The 21188-nt window shown below is 34.0% G+C and overlaps 3 protein-coding genes across 4 annotated transcripts; 1 reads left to right on the forward strand and 2 right to left on the reverse strand.

The window, feature by feature from the left end:
- Positions 1-705: 705 nt before the first annotated feature.
- LOC114168768 (4-hydroxy-3-methylbut-2-enyl diphosphate reductase, chloroplastic) lies at positions 706-3692 on the forward strand. Its single transcript, XM_028053696.1, has 10 exons — positions 706-1030; positions 1365-1561; positions 1739-1918; positions 2036-2167; positions 2260-2334; positions 2424-2529; positions 2629-2723; positions 2857-3042; positions 3130-3216; positions 3484-3692. Exons 1-10 carry the CDS (start codon positions 766-768, stop codon positions 3547-3549), a joined length of 1389 nt encoding a protein of 462 aa, XP_027909497.1. The 5' UTR covers positions 706-765; the 3' UTR covers positions 3550-3692.
- Positions 3693-3929: 237 nt separating this feature from the next.
- Positions 3930-9052, reverse strand: LOC114168769 (cytochrome c biogenesis protein CCS1, chloroplastic). 2 transcript variants are annotated; one of them, XM_028053698.1, is made up of 9 exons: positions 8533-9052; positions 6883-7102; positions 6690-6801; positions 5802-6074; positions 5411-5676; positions 5163-5319; positions 4992-5075; positions 4558-4738; positions 3930-4197 (listed from the first exon to the last, which is right to left on the reverse strand). In XM_028053698.1, the coding sequence occupies exons 1-8, from the start codon at positions 8618-8620 to the stop codon at positions 4583-4585; spliced, it is 1356 nt and encodes a 451-aa protein (XP_027909499.1). In that variant the 5' UTR covers positions 8621-9052; the 3' UTR covers positions 3930-4197; positions 4558-4582. The 2 variants fall into 2 exon arrangements, with proteins under 2 accessions (XP_027909499.1, XP_027909498.1); XM_028053697.1 differs by having other exon boundaries at positions 3930-4738.
- A 652-nt stretch (positions 9053-9704) lies between these two features.
- Positions 9705-20358, reverse strand: LOC114169752 (phospholipase A-2-activating protein). The gene is made up of 23 exons (XM_028055038.1): positions 20151-20358; positions 19709-20034; positions 19452-19555; positions 19171-19239; positions 18754-18814; positions 18511-18650; positions 17738-17927; positions 17330-17391; positions 16681-16769; positions 16461-16530; positions 16315-16374; positions 15355-15501; positions 15211-15249; positions 15054-15091; positions 14180-14266; positions 13601-13766; positions 13348-13425; positions 12650-12786; positions 12173-12249; positions 11537-11606; positions 10837-10902; positions 10549-10715; positions 9705-10072 (listed from the first exon to the last, which is right to left on the reverse strand). The coding sequence occupies exons 1-22, from the start codon at positions 20208-20210 to the stop codon at positions 10581-10583; spliced, it is 2271 nt and encodes a 756-aa protein (XP_027910839.1). The 5' UTR covers positions 20211-20358; the 3' UTR covers positions 9705-10072; positions 10549-10580.
- Positions 20359-21188: the final 830 nt, after the last annotated feature.

Consider the following 21188-nt stretch of genomic DNA (forward strand, 5'->3'; position numbering starts at 1 on the left):
ATTGAAGTAGTATGATGAATCTCTTTACTTTATCCACCACCTTAAGGTGTGTTTGGTGATCAGTTGCATTCAATGCAACTTCAGAATCTACTTTTCTTGGAATACCAAAAACCCCCTTGAAAGGGATTTAAATGGTTTTCCAAACACACATTATCTTGTACAGAGGCTAATTTGGCATTAATATTAGTTATATTTCAATTTCACCTCACTTTAATCTAATTTAATATTTTATGTTGTCTAAAAAAAAAAAAACTATACTTGTGATTTAACTATAGAACATGTTAGGTTCATTTCTACATTGAAAGGATAAATTGTATCAATGCATCTCTTGGTAACCCTAAACAAAGAAAAAAATGGGATTTTTTTTATCATAAATGAAAATTAAGATCATTAAAAGGGGATTTTTTTTTTTTTTATCTTTGTAGAGTCAGGAAACAAATAAAAGAAAAAAAAAATTTAATCCAAGTCACGGGGCATTGGGAAGGGTTTAATATGGTCAGCATCCTAGTCAGCTCAAAAAACAACGGGAACCTAACCAGAAAAAAGGAAACATTATAAAAAAACAAATTTCAAAATGAAGTGTAAGATTTCATATTACATTTCATTATATTAATGTATAATAATAATAATATAAAAAAAGGCTGCTTTGAACAAAAAAAATAAAAAAAATAAAGAAAAGTTGAAAATAAAACAGGGAAGACGAGTTTGCAGCCATAAAAAACTGACGCACATTGAGACATTGTTGTGTTGGGTTGAAGTTCTGTAATGCTATCTGTCATGGCTTTCTCTGCGCATCTTTGCCGTCTCCCTGCCTCACGTGCCGACATCGCTTTACCAGAATCTCTCACCAGAATCCGATGCCGGAAACCTTTCTCCATCCGATGCTCCGGCGATTCCCCTTCTGCGTCTGTGGATTCCGAGTTCAACCCGAAGTTGTTTCGGAAGAATCTTACTCGGAGTAAGAATTATAACCGCAAAGGCTTTGGGTACAAGGAAGAGACCCTCCAACTCATGAATCGCGAATACACCAGTACGTCTCCTTAGATTGAGTTCAGAATTGGTGCTTGACTTCTTTTGATGTGATTTTGAATTGATTTGCATGAAAAAGCTTGGTACTTTCTTTCTGGGCATGCGTTTATTTGGGTTCCGAGTTAGGGGGGAGAGAGATTGGATAACTTGTCGTTGGTTGTATTCTTGTGTTGGGACGGTTTTCTTACGTTTCATGGAAATTGAACTCTTAGTTAATTTTTAGCTGTTTTTATTGTTGGGGGTTTACCTGAGATATGCTCCTGTGTAATTGCATGTCATGTTTTCTTAGTTGTTGTACTGATTTTTTTCATGTGTACTATTTTTTGTAATTGTAGGTGACATCATTAAGACTTTGAAGGAAAATGGGTTCGAGTATACATGGGGTAATGTCACAGTGAAGCTGGCTGAAGCATTTGGATTCTGTTGGGGAGTCGAGAGGGCTGTTCAAATTGCTTACGAGGCCAGAAAACAGTTTCCTACTGAGACAATATGGCTCACCAATGAAATCATCCACAATCCTACCGTTTCTAAGGTCTCTTTGGATTTTCTTCCCCATCAATAATGTCGATTTTTTTAATAGGTAGTTTGAAGTTATGCCATTGTTCAGGAAGTTGGTAAAAAAGTTTATTCATGTCCTGAATTTGATGGTCGATTGCCGCCCTTTTTCTTGAACACACTGTTTTCTAATGTTGATAAGTTATTAATGCAGAGGCTAGAGGATATGAAAGTTCAGAATGTTCCTCTGGAAGACGGTTCTAAACAATTTGATGTTATCGACAACGGTGATGTAGTCATCTTGCCAGCTTTTGGAGCAGCAGTGGAAGAGATGTTAACTTTGAGTGAGAAAAATGTTCGGATTGTTGATACAACTTGTCCATGGGTTGCAAAGGTGCTCTTTTTTTTTGTATATATGGTTTGATATTGTGCTGATTTACATAACTCCAATTCATACTGTCATGTATCAGCAAATACTGAGATTTGTTTCTTCAATAAATTGTCTTTTAAGGTATGGAATTCTGTTGAAAAGCACAAGCAAGGAGATTATACCTCTGTAATTCATGGTAAATACGCCCATGAGGAAACTGTGGCAACTGCTTCTTTTGCTGGAAAATATATAATTGTGAAGAATATGTCAGAGGTCTGTCCTAAGTTGCTGCTATGCTCAATTTGTGTGTGGTGAATGCCTTCAAGAATTTGTTGTAATTTTTATATGACTTTTACTTTATACAGGCTGAATATGTTTGTGACTATGTTCTTGGTGGTGAACTTAACGGGTCCAGTTCAACCAAAGAAGCATTGTTAGAGGTACGGTTTTGTTATCATGTGACTAATCTTGTTTTCTAAATCCTGTGGTTTTCACTGTCATGATTATTTACTTATTTATTTATGTGCAGAAATTTAAATTTGCTGTTTCCAAGGGGTTTGATCCAGACAAGGACCTGATAAAGCTTGGCATCGCAAATCAGACAACGATGCTCAAGGGAGAGACAGAAGAGATTGGTTTGTATTTTTTTTGGGAGGGTGTGTTGTGGGTAGTGTGTACCTCACGTATCTTTATCATAAATCCTTATGGAATTTATTTTACTGAACATTTCGCAGGGAAACTACTGGAGAGAACTATGATGCGCAAATATGGTGTGGAGAACATCAACGAGCACTTCATGAGCTTCAACACAATTTGTGATGCTACACAGGTGTGGTTTCACTCCCCTTGTCTATTGTGATGGGCATGCTTGTTAATTTAGCAGCATACATGACATAATTGCGGGTCAGTTCTGTTCTGTAAGCTTTCTGTCTATTCAACAGCTAAGTTGAATTTTCTTTCAGGAACGACAAGATGCTATGTACAAACTGGTGGAGGAACATGTGGATCTTATATTAGTAGTTGGTGGATGGAACTCTAGCAATACATCACACCTGCAAGAGATAGCTGAGGAATATGGAATCCCTTCTTATTGGATTGACAGTGATCAAAGAATTGGTCCCGGAAACAAAATAGCACACAAGTTGAACGTAAGCATGCATACAGAGATTTGTACCTTGTTAAAGTTATTAGCTCATTTTAGCTTTGTTATTGATAAGAATTTTCTGGACTATCAGCATGGAGAGCTAGTGGAGAAAGAAAACTGGTTGCCAGAAGGTCCAATAACAATTGGTGTAACATCTGGTGCATCCACTCCAGACAAGGTAAATTGTAGCCTTTCATTCTTCATTTTTGTGGATTTCTTCAGCATAGTTCTACATTTTTTAAACGTTTAGCAAATGTAGTTTTAGCTCCTATTTTAAACCATCGTGCTAAGTCCAACTCAGATGGTTACTTATCCATGAAATATCTGATACAAGTGACCTTGTCATATTTGTTTAAATTTCTAATGATGCGGTGTGCTTTCACTTTTTGTTAGTATTCTATTCATTGTCATTTAATACTATTTTGCATAATTGGTTTTCAAACAGGCTGTTGAAGATGCGCTCATCAAGGTTTTTGACTTGAAACGTAAAGAAGCTATGCAACTTGTGTAGAGTAGGTCTGCATACATACATTGTCAATGTATACATGAAACGAGGGATTTATTTCATAGGAGTTTTACAGCCCATGTATTGTTGAATTTATTATCAATAACAAAAGTTCAAGAGTTCTTATAAATGTTGCCATATTACCTTTATATTTTGGCTACAAGATCTCTGATTATGCCTTTGTCACTACAATGGAAATGGGAATATCTTAATACAATAAATGGAAAACACAAGAGTTTTCATCTTAGTGCAGTTACAATAGCAACCTGTACATTATGGACTAATCAAATTTAAAACAGAAAAAAGCTTGATTAGCAGAAGTCACACTCCGCGAGCATATAGATTAATCTTTTGCTTGTGAGTTTTGGGATATTTTGTGGACCAAGTTTATGAATAAAAAGATTTCAAATTCTACTTGATTCTCTTTTCAACTAAAATGAGGAGCTAAAACAACAAAACAGATACCAGTGTTGATTGAGTTGGCTCTATAGATAAAAAAAATACAGGAAATATACATGTATGTTGGACTGAGTGTACAGTAAATATACATGTATGTTGAACTGAGTGTATCTAAATAAGGTCATGCATTATAACTGTAAATGTTTTCTTGAGTTGCTTCTGGAAGGCATCCTTCGAGCATTTGTAAATCCTTAGCTGATCAAGTAACAGGGCACTTCATTGATGGAGTTTATGTATTTGTATGCCAAAGTACTTTATCAGTTCTATATAGGTCTAATTTGGATAAAATTTGCAATAACTACTTATGAACAAGAAATAAAGAAGTGAAATGAATTAAACTTCAACATGATAAAATCAACCAAAACATCCCCAACTTTTGAAAAAGGTTATGAAAAATTTGCAAAAAGGTTGAGATGCACAAGTTGATTTTAATTCATAAGTTTGATTCATTTACTTTTTGTTTTCTTTTCTGTAAGTGTTAATGAACAAATTTATCCAAATTGATCATAATAATCCATTATAAGTTGCAGTCATTCAACTGAAGAGCAACTTTACCCATCTTGATGTCTCAAGCCATAAGCTAACCACTAATGCTATCAGCTTGCTTAGGCAGAGTTGATTCAACAATTTCAGGGACTTTATCAAGTAAGAGGTTCATCTCCTCCGGAAACTCCATCTTTGCTCTGTTAGTCTTTCCTCCAATGAAGACTGTTGTTCCATCTTGTAAAGCCCATATCTGTGAGTTGACCAATAAAAAAATTGAAAAGGTCAATCATATGCAATTTTTCAGTCCTGGTCATATAAATCATGCTATTTGTTCAAAAATGTATGTGCTACTTTGACATTGACATTTCCTTGAATGGAAATTTTCAGATGATATAGCAATATTATTTAGCCAAAAGTCACTATCACTTGCTTCTTCGTCAGAAAAACGCCATTATCACATGGAGAGAGAATGGACAATGTCAAACAATTAGAAGAAAATTCACCTGTGAATGAGATAAATAGCTGATGCAAGTAGTGATCATTAGAGCACCAAATCCAGCATATACAACTGGCACACCAGGGTCAGTCTGTATAAATAAAACAATGAGTTAATGACAAAGTTGAAACACCTGCTCAATGTTGAGTTTAAGGTGGTTTTGACTTTAAGGTGGCACCTTCAAGTCCAAGCCACTACTTCCTATTGCATCAACAATGAGAATTTCTGAGCCATCAATATTGATTGGGAGCTTTGAATTAGGGCGTCTAACTCCCACAAATTTTCCTTCTTTATCATAAAGGACAATTGACTGTAGATCACGAGCAAGCATGGATCTAAAATTCAACACAACACAAGAAAGTAAAAGGGATGAGAAGAGAGATGAGGATGATGTTTTGGTATCACACCTAATTTCCAAAAACTTACATTCCCTTAACGTCAGGAGAGTTAATATCTCCAACCGGTAGAAAAGTACCATAAAGTTTCTTATCTCCATTGATCTGTAAAGGTGCCATAGCCAAGTTATACGGTCCTTCATTATCCTTAAGAATTTGCAGAGCCGAAATACTCCAATCTGTCTGATATATGGTGATACCACCGTATCTTAAAGGGTCATTTACACTGATTGTCTTCCTCATTACTTCTTTCCCATCCATGTTACGAAGGGAAAGATCAGTGTAGAACTGTGAAACCTGTAACATAAGCCAAGAATCAACATTTTAGAGACCTTTTCAGGCTGATATTTCATGAATAATAGTTCAATTGCAATTTCAAGTATCATTATGACAATTTCATAGAAAACAAAAATCTCTTTTACCTCTCCACTCTCATAATAATCCATGTAGAATCTGTTGACATGAATCTCTGTATTAAAAGCCTCAGTTGGAGAGGAGAGAAAGCCAGAAGGAACCAGAACATCACCAACAACAAAATTCAGCCCCTGGGGCACAGTGACCGAACCTCTGAAGCTCCCAGCAGCACTAACAGTTCCTCCAGCCATTACAAGTAACAGTGCTATATGAACTCCAACAGGGGCCAATCGACCTGCAAGTCCTTTAAAGGCATATAAAGATGGTCCTTTCAAGAATACCTGTCATCCAAAATTACACTTTTATCAGCCCAAAATTATTCAAGTTCAATGTTGGCCAGTAACAATGAGAATGAAGTAATATTTTATGGTAGTGAATATTAGGTTTTAAAGGGATAACATAACAACAGAAAAAAGGTTGGAAGAGCAAGGATGAGAATGTTAACATAGATAGATTTGTGAACAGTTTTATATAAACAAAAACAACATACAAAATGATTGCGTATGATGAGGCATTGGTGAGGCACCGATTGATGAAAGATGGCAAAAAAATCAGTTAAAGTGGTCTTAACATTTGTAAAGAAGATCACTAGACACACTGTTGAAAAGAGTATTGCATGGATTTTGAGTCTATGAAGAGAGAAACCTAAAAACAATTGAAGGGAATTGTTAAGAGAGATCTTATGATGAGTAAGTATATTAGTGATAATTTTGCCTTTAACTGACTCCAACAAAGTTATGTAAACCATGTAGCCAGTCTTAGTAACTGAAATAATGTTTTGTTGTTACTGTTGTTGGTTAATAAAAAATACTTTCGTAAATGTGTCCAATGGAATGTTTGATTCTAAAGGATATAAGGAAAAGCAAATAGTTGAACATGAGTAGGGGAACTACAACCTCGTATCCAGCTCCCATCAAAATAGTACCAACATCTTGGATTGATGCTCTTGGCAATGATTCTGAAAATTCTTGCTTGCGTATAGCCTCAGCAGAATGCAAAAATGACCATCTATGGAACAATTTAGGCCTTCAGTGGAAAAGAAACTTCCCAACTCAGGCATTATGGATACAGAAAAAGTGAGAAACTAACCTTCTAGAAACCGTGATGAGAGGGAGTTGAGTTGTGTATGTGCAGGCCATGAGTGATGCACCCAGGAGAGCCAACACTCCAAGAAATACAGGGGACGAAAACATGTGATCAAAACCAAGGGCGAGAATCCATCTCCAAGTAAAAAATCCAAACACAGGATTATCTTCAGGGTATTTCTGGATATAAAAGTCAGGAGCTTCACCTTGTTCAATAAATGTTCCTGGCATAGAAGGATAAGTTTAAGTCATTGTCATCATATTAAAGCAGATTTTGCAGTCACAGAAAACTGAAGTGATAGTATGTAAAGTTAAAATAGCATCCCTTAAGCCATTATAAGATCTCCCAAAAATTTTAGAAGCTTCTGCTTCATCATCGATCCTCTAAATAGTAACAAGGATAAACGTGACAAATATTTATACAGAGCACATTTTGATTTACCACGGACTTCACTACCAATAAAATAATCGGGTATGAGCTATAAGATCATGGTTTTATATGTTAGCAACAAAAGCTAAAGATGTTTGGTTCTTTTGAACGAACTTCTCATATACATGACTAGAAAAACTAGAATGAAAGTGAAATCAATTATTCTATAAACTAAAAATAACTTATACATAATTTGTAGAAGTTACTTTTGTATTAGTAACGATAAAATTATAGTTTTAACCGAGGCATAAGCTAATATAGCTTATAGAAAAATTAATTTTTTCTTTCTCTTCTAAGTGTTATGGATGAGTTTTCTCTCCACATGCCCCTTGTCTCTAAAAGAATTCTAATGTTAATCTTCTAGAATACACTTAGTCAAGAAAAATTAGATAGTTCACTCGAAGTTCTATATTTCTATATTTTAATCTTCTTGTTGCAATTGCAGTTACAAAAAGAGAGGGAAAGAGAAAGAATCTCAATTAAGGAACACTCTTAATTCAAATATCTAAAAGAGCCCATTGAATTAGAGAAAAAGGGACTGAAAGAGAATCGAACAAACTAATCATGTATATCTTCTAGGAACTGGTTTCATCACAATAGGCAAAGATGAATTCACAAAGACCACCATTTGTTTGTTTCGAGTAAACATTTCATGTTTTCATATTCTATTCTACTATCAATTACAAAATGGTACTCATTTCGTCCCTTTGTACATATAAATCAACAACAAACTTTCATGATTTTAATAAAATATTAAAATTGCTTATTATTTTTATGTCTATATTTAAATTAATCATACATTAGATAAAGGATGAAGGTTTAAATAACTAAAGAATAATTTATGTCGTCTTAAACTTTAAAAATGATAGCTAAAATAGAAAAATAAAAAATACGACACTTCAAATATATAAAAACACAGTTTTTACATTGCCCAAACTACAAAATTACTCCCTACATCACTATTCATAACATTTTTCTCAGAAATTTGCTGTAAGATATTTTTAGTTGAATGATGCACTAATTATATTTTCCCTAAAATTCTCTTAATTAATTGACAATGTTTGTATATTTACATCTTACAAAATTGTATGCTTAATGAAGAAAAACAGTGGAAAGGTTTGGATACTTAATGCATACTAATGACTTATCATTGAAGCATAGGTAACATATGGTTAATTGATAGTAATAGAAAGAAAAGAGGAAAAGTGAAGCATATATGCATACCCAAAGCCATCAAAGCAGCAGCAGCAAACATGTCCGCAATAGCCAGTGGCAAACTAGAGAGAATCTGCAAAGTCTTTCTTCTGAGCATGTTGAGCAACCCAAAAGGGCCTCCCTTTTTTTCTTTGAGCTTTGTGGAACATTCCCAGTGTCACCATTGGTGACATCATCCTCAGTGAGTGGTGGAGGGGAAGCTTCTGATAAGACAATCTTCTGGGCAACGCTCTTCCCTTTGTTTTCCACATCTCGAGAGCTTTTCAGCTTGCAGCTGATGGTGAATGGAAGCTTGTGAGCTCTGTTTGCGGCGTGGCCATGGACGTTGTACGGTTGTGAGAATGGATTGAATTTGAAGAAGGGATGAAAGATAGGGACTTTGAGGAAATGGGTATTGGGAAGACATGGATTTGTGGAGTTTATGGCACTCAAAGCCTTCATGGATCCAAGCTTCGAGAACACTGTGTGTTGAGGATTCTTGATTAGCTCTCTGCGTGTCACCCATAACGACCACACCAGTTTCTTTATCCATATGCTAGATATTTCTATATAATATATAAAATAATAAACAAGAACTCTTTTTTAAATTACTTCACATAAGAATTTTTTAAGATAACGAATATTATTGTTATTCCTGTTGATACTCTTTTGATTTTATAAGGCGCATTTTTCTGTAACAAAAGAAAAATGTGCTTTTCAAATATAAGCAAGTTTTTTTTTATTATAAGAGTATATAAATATAAAAATTCAAATTATATAAAAGTTTGTATGCCTCATCATTTTTAAGATAAAATCACAGACTCAATGGTTAGATTAGTAATTTTTTCACATGATAAAAATTACAGGTTGGAGTAAGTGTAGAGTAAATTAACTCCTTCCCTTTACTGTGACAATATATTATAGAAAAAGGATGTGATGAAAAGAATAAAGTGTGCATATAAATTAAATTTAAAAATAATTTAAAACCAAAAAGGAGAGGAAAAATAAAATATTAAAGTATAATCACTTTAATTACAAACTTTCTAAAATTATTATTTAAAGTGTGGTTGAAAGGAAAGACTTATCTAAAGATCTAATTTTTTAACTTGCAAGATAAAAAAATAAAAAAACTTTACTAAGGAAACTACAAAGCTATTTATGAAGTTTTGAGTGACTATCGCATTGACAATAGACAGATAGTATGTTAAGTCCGTAAATGATAATTTAAAATCGTGCATTCTTAAATAGAAAAAACAAACTCGCAGGTCGCACAAAGACTTCATTCACGTCCCCGAATGTTAAATAACCTAATATTAAAGCAAATGATAGAAAAAGACTACAATGTTCTCAATTGGCTTACACAATCTATCTGATAAATATCTCATAATTTTTCAACTATAATGATCACAGTACGGTGGAAATCTGTAATTGTAGGTTACTGCTGCTGAGTCACTTTCAGGGAATCTTCTAAAATGAAACAGCTCCTTGTTTTGAAATTGAAAATGATGTCAGTTTTACACTCTAAACAATGATACTGGTTGCTGACATCCTTTTAGTTCAAAAAGTACTCCTGCGAATACAGAAAATGCAAATTAACAGCGTAATCTAAGCATGACTATGATAACGTGTTCAAAAGTGCCCCCTGTGGCAGGAACTAAAGACGAAGTTTGATAATTTGATTATCGTTATGAATTTTATTTTATAGGAAACTTGGTTACTAAGAACGAAATATTACACAAACTTAAAGCTCAGTTGACGGTTCTCTCTTTTCTCATACTTCCATTCTATTTTCCATGAAGATGACGATGGAGTCTATTAGTAAAAGAATGTAGATAATGAAAATAATACAATATGTACCAAATTGAATTTTGAATGAAACTGAAAATTCAATATATATGCGACAGAATTTGGAAAAGGATTTAGAAATGCTGTACACAGAATAATTTCCGTTTCCGAAGACAACGCCAAGAACAATAAAAAAGGAACCCTGTGTGCATGTGCCCCGTTAGGGGTCACTAAGATGAGCGTAATCATTCTTCTTTTTACCTTCATTTTATTTGGAGGAGCGGAACACCACATCAGCTCTGCTTTGTTAACAGCTCAATGTCAGATCCGACTTCAGCAATCTTGGCATCCTTAGAACCCTTAGCTGCTTTTGCAATGTTCAAAACATCAAAATCCAGAGCTATTTTTCTGACAAGACCCTTAAGCATCTGTTTGAAGAAGATTAGACACAAAAAAATTTAGTGAAGCATTTAAAACAGTTTGCCTTGTATAGATACAAAAGAATGTATATTATCAAACACAAGGCAACTGATAAAAACTAAATATTACCAGAGATCCAACAGCAACCAAAGCACGAAATTTGGAATCAACTTCTACATTTTCATCCTCGGCAAGCTGCACCGAAAACAAAATGCGTAGTTTAAAAATAATAACATTAAAAGGTGGGATATTTGATTTTGAATAATCCAGACACGTACAAAATGTAAAGCAACACTGACTAGGTCCTTTTTTATCAAGTGTGGAGTGGAGAAGCTTTGAATTTGGAGGTTTTCTATTTATGGGGAATATGGCAGTGCATGAGAAATGCCGGTTTATTATGACAAAAATTAGCATTATTTAGTGGTAGAAATTTGAACTATTTAGATATAATATTGATGGGGATGCCACACATATAATTCAATATCAGTGGATGACATGAGCAAATGTTTGCGAAGTCCCTCAAATCTTGATTTTGAAATTCTACAAGACAAGTATAATAATAGACCCAAAGATTATCCTACAAGCGGTTTGATCATGTGAGAGGAACAATAGAGCCAACAGTAAGAGGAGGGAGAGAGTCCAAGATAATCTAATTAACGAGAGTTGAACCCCAGAAGGAATACTGAAGAAAAAGGATGAATAATTTTTGTCCTAAATGGTTTTATTCAAATCTTGTGCTAATTAATTTTATTCAAATTTACCTAGTAGGAGAAGGTTTAGGGATGTAGTGGCAATTGTCATAGCTAGGTAAAAACAGCATAAGCAATACCTCAAGAGCTGCTGATAGAACTTGAGATTGACCTTCTTGATCATTTGACTCAATCAACAGCACAGCATAACTGCGAGGACCACACAAGGAAAAGTTATTGCATACTTAAATTCTGGACTATTAATATTGCACTTCTAAAGGAAAATAGCTGCAATGATGAAATGTGAACTGAGATCTAAATACGTAAAAGCCACCACCACATTTCATGTCTATACTTTTGTTCATGCAGCAGGATAAGTAGAGTGACAAACCAAGAAAAAAAGAAATCCAGATGCGAATTACCCTCCCTTCCATTATTTTCACCCACAAAGATAATAGAATTCATTTGATCTTTCTTTTATTTTCTTGAAGTGGGAAGAGGTAATAAAAAAACCAGAAAGCACTGAAGCACTGCTGCACCTGAACATAGAGACTGTATCTTCTATTTGGAATTAACACAACCAACACAGAGAGAAAGAGAAATTCCAAAAAGCTAAACTAGAATTATAAAAAAAGTATATCTAGATGAACAACTAATAGTGGAATTATGTCAGCAAAATAATAATGATTTATCATATACAGTTTTTTTCCAAAACAATGTGCACTAACTTACAGTCAAGATAAGACTAGATAATTTGTACCAAAAAAAGGACTTACTTTAGTAACAAGGTAGAGTATGACAACTGCAAATTTTTGTTTGGAGATGAACTACAACTTGAGAAAGCATCAAGTATCTGGTCAAGTAAAAGATGGAGAAAGAATTGTAATCCTTCAGAAATAAATTTTGTTAAGCAAAAATAACAATATAAGATAGCCTGGCCATTGAATTAATGAATTGATACCGGTCAGTAGAGATGAATTGTGAAAAATTATTAAAAGACACATTGAGAAGTGGATGTATATCTTCAAATTAATGAATATCACTAAAAACACATGAACACGGGAAAAATAAAAAGTTCTAAACTCATCACATAAAACATGCATTCATGAATCTTTTTTACTTAACGTAATATAATTGATTTTTTTTTCACAACAATGTTGCATAAGAAAAATTTCTACATTAATGCTAGTCTACCAAGCATTTCTTCAAATCCTTCAAAAATTCCAAGAAAATTACAATGAAGAGGTGCTAACCTCACTACGATGTTTCTGCAACCAATTGTAGTAGCATGAATTCCTGAAGAGATTAGTCACAGCACGAATGCTGGTCAACAGATTTGCAGGAATTGTCGGACTTACAGTAACTTTCTTAATCACTTCCACTAGAATGTCTGGATATAACACAGGAGAAAATCAATGAAAGATTACAAACCAACAGAAAGGTAGGGAAAAAAATATTATACAAGATCAAGGAGTATCAGAACTTGTGCATATTTCTGGTAGAAACACAAGGATAATCAAAGTGTATACTCAAGGGGTCGAAAGGGGCACAATGTGGAGGAACAAAACTAAGGGAGAGGAAACATAACTAACTACTAAGGTAACTGCTGAAAGCATATATACTAACTGGTATAAATCTTTTCAGTCTCTCAACTGCAAACAAGCAGTGTGGGGTGGTACCACTTACATAACAATGCTTACGTGTGACTAGTCAAAGAGTTAGTGTACAGACAGCCCACGTGTACTGGTGCAGGGGAAGCATGATGAGATGCTACTATGCTAGGATTCAATTACAAGGTATGGGACGTGAGTCTCACACTACAAGCATGGGAGTCTAGAGTGGTTCTCACTTCTCTCAATGTTCAGACCAATTTCACATAAAAAAAAAAGGGATTCTATTGATTGCTATCATAATTTAATGTCAAAAAACAAAATGATGGCAACATTGATACCGTTTCCTGCTTCAAAATGCTTGTGAAGTAAAATAGCCCCATCCGGATGAAGAACTATCATCCTTACGATATCAATGACTGCATAGAGAAAGCACAATAAGTAAGGAGACCATTTTCCTAAAGACTAGAGAAGTTCACTAATTTAAGTGAGGATAAAAATATGAAAAAAGAAATTCCAATGATTTTGTCAAATTAGCAATGAAAATTTCTTGAAGTACAACGAAAAGGAGCAACACAAGAGACAGTAACTAACCAGGAAATATCATTGCAGTAGGCCATGATCGAAGAAGATTCAGTAACAAGTCTATATCAGAATCGGCAAATTTACTAGAATGATAATGTGAAGTATCTTTCAGAATTTTAACAATGGCACCCAGTCTGGAAACATTGAGCTCAGTCAAAGACAAGTTCTGCTTTTCCTGCATGAGATTGACAAAATATAACCAATTTACGCACAGCACATTTGATTTTTGAATTCATGTATGCTCCCTAAAAGTTGAAGCCTACTTGCTAAAACATGCAGCTCAATTTTTATTAATTCTTATACATAGTTCATATGCAGAGTTTCTCTTTAGGTAGTTGGAAGTCATGTTTAAGTCCATTGTATTAAAGGACATCATAACCTGTGGATTTCAAGTCTTTAATCAAAAGGCATTTTAAGTTATCATCATCAACAAGTACATTGGAGTTCGAAATGAATGGATAAAGCAGACATGGAAGATTAAAACATTCCCCAATCCTGACCATCTCAACTTTGAAGTTCCTTTTGCCAAAAGTATGTATGTATAACAAATTAATAACCAAAGAAGACTAAAACATCTACGATATCTACCTGGTCAGATTGTAATGAATTATTGAACTCAATAATCTTTTTAAGGATCCCGTCAAACTGAGCAGCATCAAAAACAAGCATCCCTTTCTGACAACAGAATTAATAACAGGGTATGAGCTAAAAAATTACATGATTAACTCAAAGAGGGAAAAAGTACATAGTTCCTCACATAAATTGCGTTAAAAGAACTATTACACTACTTTTAGCACCATCCACTTCCAAATGGAATCAAATTACTCGTCCATTGAGCAACATTCTATAAAGATGATATGCTGGCACGTCTGACTGCTTGTCTTCTTATAATAGTAGCAGTAATAATGAGCTAATAATAATAGCAAGACCATAAAGGCCAAATTACGATGAAATCAAAACTTTAGAGTTACTTGACACCAATTTTCTAAAGTGAAACCTTATTTGCAACTAATAAACTAGGGCATCATCAAGAAACATTAATATTCATTTCTTCCTATTGAGCTCCATTTAGAGCAATATTCTCCATGTAACGATTCAAGGAATCCCTATCTTTAATACAAAGAGACAGTAGGATACATAGACCACAATTACAGCAAAGTAAAAATTTACAAATTGCTTATGCCAGATCAGGTGCTTAGGTTAGGGCACACAAAATATAACATGCTGGGACCAAGGACTTTGCTACATAGCCTGGCTTTAACTGCCCACATATCATGTAACCCCAGCTAAAAAATAAAAATGCATTTTTAATTTTAATAAAAAGGAAAAAAAAAAGTTTTACTAAGTAAAAGATAAAACAGATCATTTGCATTTTCCAGACTCAAGAACTCCCAGGTTGAAATGTATTTCCCAAAGACAAAATATGTCAACCACATCCAATACAAAGGGTATGAAAGCACACCTTAGGAATATGCTTGAACGTGGGTTTTGCGGAAATATCTGTCATTAAAAATTTAAAATAATAATAATAATTGGCAATAGTCATACAAGCACGAGATAAATACAAGATGGACATGATGAAACTCATGAATGACAACATAAAGCTGAGTTTTTATTACCAGACAAATGAGAAGGTTGTCCTGGTACGTAAGCATTGGCTGAAACAGAAAGTAAAAAGCAATTAAGTTAAAAATGAGGACTACAAGGATAATGTACGTCATTGACCACCATCAATTCTTTTATTTAACAGACACTATTCTTACAGCCAGTATAGGGATCACGAAATGAGGCATCAAAAGTAACATTGTTTTGTCCTGTATTTTGAAGAATGAACTGTACAATTTGCTCACGAAAAGAAAGTGGAAGATTCTCCTTGAGTAGCCATTTATCAGCAACATCATATGGATTATCTGGAGACATATTAAAGTTTTCTTTATTAGTCAGCAATTTTCATTCGCAGGCATAAAATTCTTACCATCTTGCATGAGTCAAATAAGACAAACAATTGCAAGTGACATGAAGGCTTAAAGCATAAAACGGCAATAAAGTGTCCTATAAAGCTTAATGGATAAGTACATTAAAATGATGTCGTAGAACCCACATTAATCTTCTTCCAAGGTCCTAATAATTAAACCACTCATAAAAGAGAATGGTATATTCACATCACAGACAAATAAGGGACAAATATTTTGAAAAGGTTGGCACATTCTCTTCTTCATAAATATCTCTCTATTATCTTAAAAGTATTGTGACTCCAGAGCATAAGCGAAAATCAAATGCAAAAAAAAACAAAAATATTTGAGTGCTATTTTACTACCACACCTCCTTTTTTTTCTATACAGGACAGGGCAACTGCTTTCTTTTCATTAGTACATTGCCCAAGTATACACAGACACACACATTCTGGAAACTGATGCAATCTACCATAACAGTTTTGATAACTTTGACCAGAGTAGTTCATGTTACACAATCCAGATTTTCTAGTGGAATATGAACAAATCCATCTACTTCTCCAAGTTTTCATAATTGAATTATACAACACATAAGGAACTAATGAAATAATAATTAATACGTTTCTACTGACCCTATTAAGTCGGTTAAAGTCACTATTCCAAAACATTTATAGAACAACAAGATAACTACTCCTGATGTGGCACAAGAAAGTGAATCCGTTCATTATTAAGTCAAGATTAAACATGCTGCCTGGAGGTTAAAACGTGTACCTGATCGATTGTATGGCAGCTTACGGATAGGCATACCATCACCAATATCCACATCAAACACTGAATAGACACAGGCAAAGTTTATAAGAAATGAATCTGAAGAAGGCAAACCTAATTAAGTGTTCAGGGAAACAAAGAAAACTGACCATAATCATACTGAATACCATCAAACAGTTGGCGATTTGATTCCTCAGGTCCATCAACAACTTCACCGATCTTTAAGTAAACGTGGATTGTTAATATAAAAATCTTATAATATCATCTATATTTGCCACTGTAACTTGGATTTGAAATAACAGAAATAGATAGTTTAAGTGAAACACAAAAATATAGAAACTAAAAGTTGTATAGAACAAAGGGAATTACTTTATCCCACTTCTGTTCTCTCATGTTCCATCCATATGCCACCCCATTATCCCCCTCTCTCACTATCTTCGTCTGGCCATCAGTTGTTCCTGTTCAGAACCAGAAGATGCTTAAAACAGAAACCATGACAAATAGGGATGCTCAAATATGCAAGAATATTATAACACAGTTAAAAAGAGGAGGGGGTGTTCATTCTAACCAGTGGCGGACCTATATATATACAAGAGTGTACAGGTGCACCCCCTGATTTTGTTAAAATTATTACTATGTATTTGAAAAAAAATTATATTGCCCCCCCCCCCTAATGTTATATATTTGAACCATGTATCATGCAAATGTATAAATTACAGAATGTGATTAGCCAACAGGTATAACAGAACTGTTGAAAACCTGTAAGTTATGACTTATTTAATGCTACAATTTCATTCAACCAAGCTTGGCTCTCCTATCTGAAAAGACATTCAAAACTGAAAATAGCATCTGATTTACAAAAGGTGGGCAATCTTTAACCAATGTGATGCCATCACTTGCAAATTACATCTGTCTCCCCAGCCCCAATCCCAACACTTCAAAAGAAGAAACAAATGGTGTGGGTAGGGGTAACGCTTATGCTAAATGGAATTTAAAGAGAAAACAGTTAAAAGTATACCTGGGATCTTCAGTGCCTCCAATCCTGGTAACTCTTCTAATTTCAATCCTCCAACCTTCTTCCTAGCAAAAATAAACAGATCAAGCTAAGTTCATCAATAATAGCAAGACATAGCTAATCCAAGCATAACATAACATAACATAATATATATATATATATATATATATAGATAGATAGATAGATAGATTAAAATTTAAAAAATAAAAAAAATATTTGGACTTTCAAGGTGTAAAATGTTCACAAGAAAAGGAAGCCATTTATTCACCAAGGACAAATGAACCATATATTACCATGGTCAAGTGAAAATCTTGGTTAAGAAATTAACAATATGGACAGACAAGAAATGGAAAAACTGATGTTACAAAAGGGTAGCCAGCACATTGTGACAACCAAATAAACAGAACATACCTACTAGATTTGTATAGAGAAAGTTGTGAAGTGTATAAATCAAGCTCTTGCTGTTCAGCAACATTATTCTGATCTACAGTCCAAATGCGTACGACTCCATCTGAACATGCTGTCACAATATCCCCATTTTCCATAAACTTTGCATCCCAAACACAACCAGGATGTTCTATGCTCTGAACACAAACTCCATCTGAAAAAGTTTCAAGAGAAAAAAGTATGTTGATTTCAAACCAGAGATACATAAGTTAAGGCAAAAAACCAAAATAATAGCCCGGTGAAGTAAAATTGATTCCTTTGAGCTTCTTACAACCTTGGAAGATTCATGTACATGGCAAGTTGAATGGTGAAAATGAAAGAGAAAGGTTTCTTCATATGACACTAGAAAATAAAACTTGTACTCTTACAAAAAATAATTTATATTTGGAAAAACAGTTGCAAAAATTGTGGATATTGACATAAACCCGAACCTGTGAATTGTAAAATTTATGGCGAATGAAATATAATATAACTGATTAAAAGAAGAATAAGTAGTTTTCTGAATATATGAAGCAATAGATGACACACACACCCTCCAAAAATGCTTTCCCTTTACACTTCCTGAAGACCAAACACCGACATTAATTTTGTAGCTCACTTGGAACTCCCAAAACTGAACCAGGGCCATTAAACTTGTAAGTTTTGATTATTGCTTGTCACTGAAGTAATACATGGTGATAATGTTCCATATGATCTCTGTCACGACGATTCACAAGAAGCAATAAAAAGGTAATTACCTTTCCAAACTTTGGCAAAACGATCTTCGCTACCACTGACAATAAGTCCCGATGCATGTGAATCAACTGAATAAACAATAGCAGTATGACCAACCATCTCCATTAACACTTCACCACTTACTGCCCATAATCTAAGAGAACTGTAACAACAAAAACAAGAAAGGCAAGGCACATATATTTTCTGAAGCACAACCAGGGATTGACTTATTAGATCAAGAGGAGTGTGAGCAGAAATGAACCTACCCGTCATGGGATGCAGATAGGATTCCAAGACCAGACATCACAGACAAGCCACGAACTGTATCTGTACACTCCTCAAAGGTCATCAGCATTAGCAGATACATTAACAATAACAGGTGGATGGGAATGTAGTCCCTAAAGACAAAAGAATATAGTATGACTGCTAAAACAAGTTACCAAGGTAGCATAAATGCTACAAGCTTACAACCTCTCTGGCGCTCATTTATTTCAAAAACACTAGCGAAATTCGCAGAAAACAACCAATTTGATAAGATAATATGTTTCCAAGATAAAATCCACTCACAAATATGTACAAGGAAGATCTAAAAATTACAACACATGCATACAGAAACAAATGTAAACTTCTGAAAAAAAAAAGAATAAAATGCAACATGCATGTTGAAACACAGTAAAACAAACCTGAATGTCCTTCAAAGGTATGTACGCAAGTTTTTCCTCTCCAAAGCTTTAAAGTAGTGTCACTTGAACCTAAAATTGTGAGACCATAAGTTTAACAAACTTAATTCACTCCATATCATTCTAAAAAAATAAAAGCCTTATAGCTAACAAGATCTCACTACACGTAGGCAAAACCCCAAGTATAAATTTTCGCTTTAAAACATTACTATAAACTGACAAAAGATAATAAAAAAAATTCCTGCCAAATGAATTAACGAGTAGCTATACTATACTATGCCTACCAGTAACAAATTCCCCTGATGGCAGCTTTATAACTGCTTGGACTGGTGCCTTGTGAGCTTCCCACGTCTCTACAGGTTGCCCATTTCTCCACCGTTTTAAGGTACTATGCAACAGTGAAGAGTGCAAAAAATGGATCAAAATTGAAGCAAAATCAGTTTCAACTTTTAGGAGACATTGAAACAAGGAATCCAAGCAAACTGAAAAAGAACTAGGATCAAAAGAATTGATATTGTTAAAAAAAAAACGAAAACCCTACCAGTCAACAGAAGAGGACACAACATCCCCTTCATCAAACACAATGCCAGTGACCTGCAACTGATGGCCTTTGAGAGTATGAACCTTCTCACCAGTGTTCAAGTCCCAGACAAAGACCAGAGTGTCCATGCCGCCAGACACAATCCCACCAAGCGGAAACTCCGAATTCGGGGGAATCCACGCCAAGGGTCCCACAAAGCTCGTGTGCCCCAAAAGAATCTTGGAACTCACGAACTTGCGGTTGCTGTCCAGAGACCACAACCTAACCGTCCGGTCCCTCGACGAGGTCGCAATGGCCTCGCTGCCGCAAACGCATATTCCGCGAACCTGAATTCAACCAATCAATGCAAATTGAAATGAAAAAGGAAAAGAAGGCAAAACGACGATTTTTGAGTTTTGGAAGTTTGAAGATTTTACATGAAGAATTGAAAGATAAATCTTACATCGTCTTCGTGGCCCCGAAGCTCACAGCGCAACTGGTAGTCTTTGAAATCAATGTCCATTTGAATGTGATCGAAGAAGAGAGAAAGGTTTGAGGATCGCTACACACAACACAGAAAAATGCTTCCTTGCTTGCTTCTCTTCTTCTACTTCCTTTTTATTTCGATTTTTCTTTTTCTTTTTCTTTTTCGTGTTTTGGGCTACAGAGTTTACTTCTTCGAGTCCACTATTATAGGAGAGATAAAAATAAATAAAAACTTTTGTTTTAGGAGGTTATTTTGAAATCAAATAGAATTATTTTTTAAAATACTAGCATAAATTATCTACTCTTTAAAATACTTTTTTTTAATTTTTTGTTAACCGATAATTATTTTAACAGTCATTATCAATGTATCTTTTTATCATTGTAAATAAGTTCACTTTTAATATTTTTAGAAATATGTCATCAATAGTTAAAAGTAATCTTGGACGATAATTTATTGTAAGTCTATAAAGTAATTTATATTAAAAGTTATGAAATTTAATTGTAATATAATTTATATGTTGACATTTTTTTATTTTTTATTTGTACAGTTTTCTTTTCTTTTATTATTTCAATCATAGTAAACTTTATTTTCTTTTCTCACACCCTCAATTTTGTTTTCTAATTTGGACTTGAATTTTATAAATTTTGTTAGTTAAATAGATTATTTTATGTTAGTTTGAAAAATATATTGGTTTGTGAATCATATCTTCTATAAAACAAGATAAAAAAAATTCTAATTTTGTTAATTTTTTTTACGTAGAATGTAAATTTATGAAAGGAGAGTTGATTTCTTAGAAAAGTTATAACTAATAAAATATGTTTTTTTGTCAATTTATGCAATCACTTTATATTTAGCGTAAAAACTTATTTTTACGTAAACACACAGTGATTCAAACGTTATAATTCGATCCTGGTTTGTTCCACCGAACCTGGTCCCAACAACAGAAACAAGATGAAACAAGTTTTATTGAATGTGTAGATCATGTAAATAAATGTGATAATAATCAAATATTTA

Source organism: Vigna unguiculata, chromosome 11, assembly GCF_004118075.2.
Source record: "Vigna unguiculata cultivar IT97K-499-35 chromosome 11, ASM411807v1, whole genome shotgun sequence".
Classification (NCBI taxonomy): domain Eukaryota; kingdom Viridiplantae; phylum Streptophyta; class Magnoliopsida; order Fabales; family Fabaceae; genus Vigna; species Vigna unguiculata.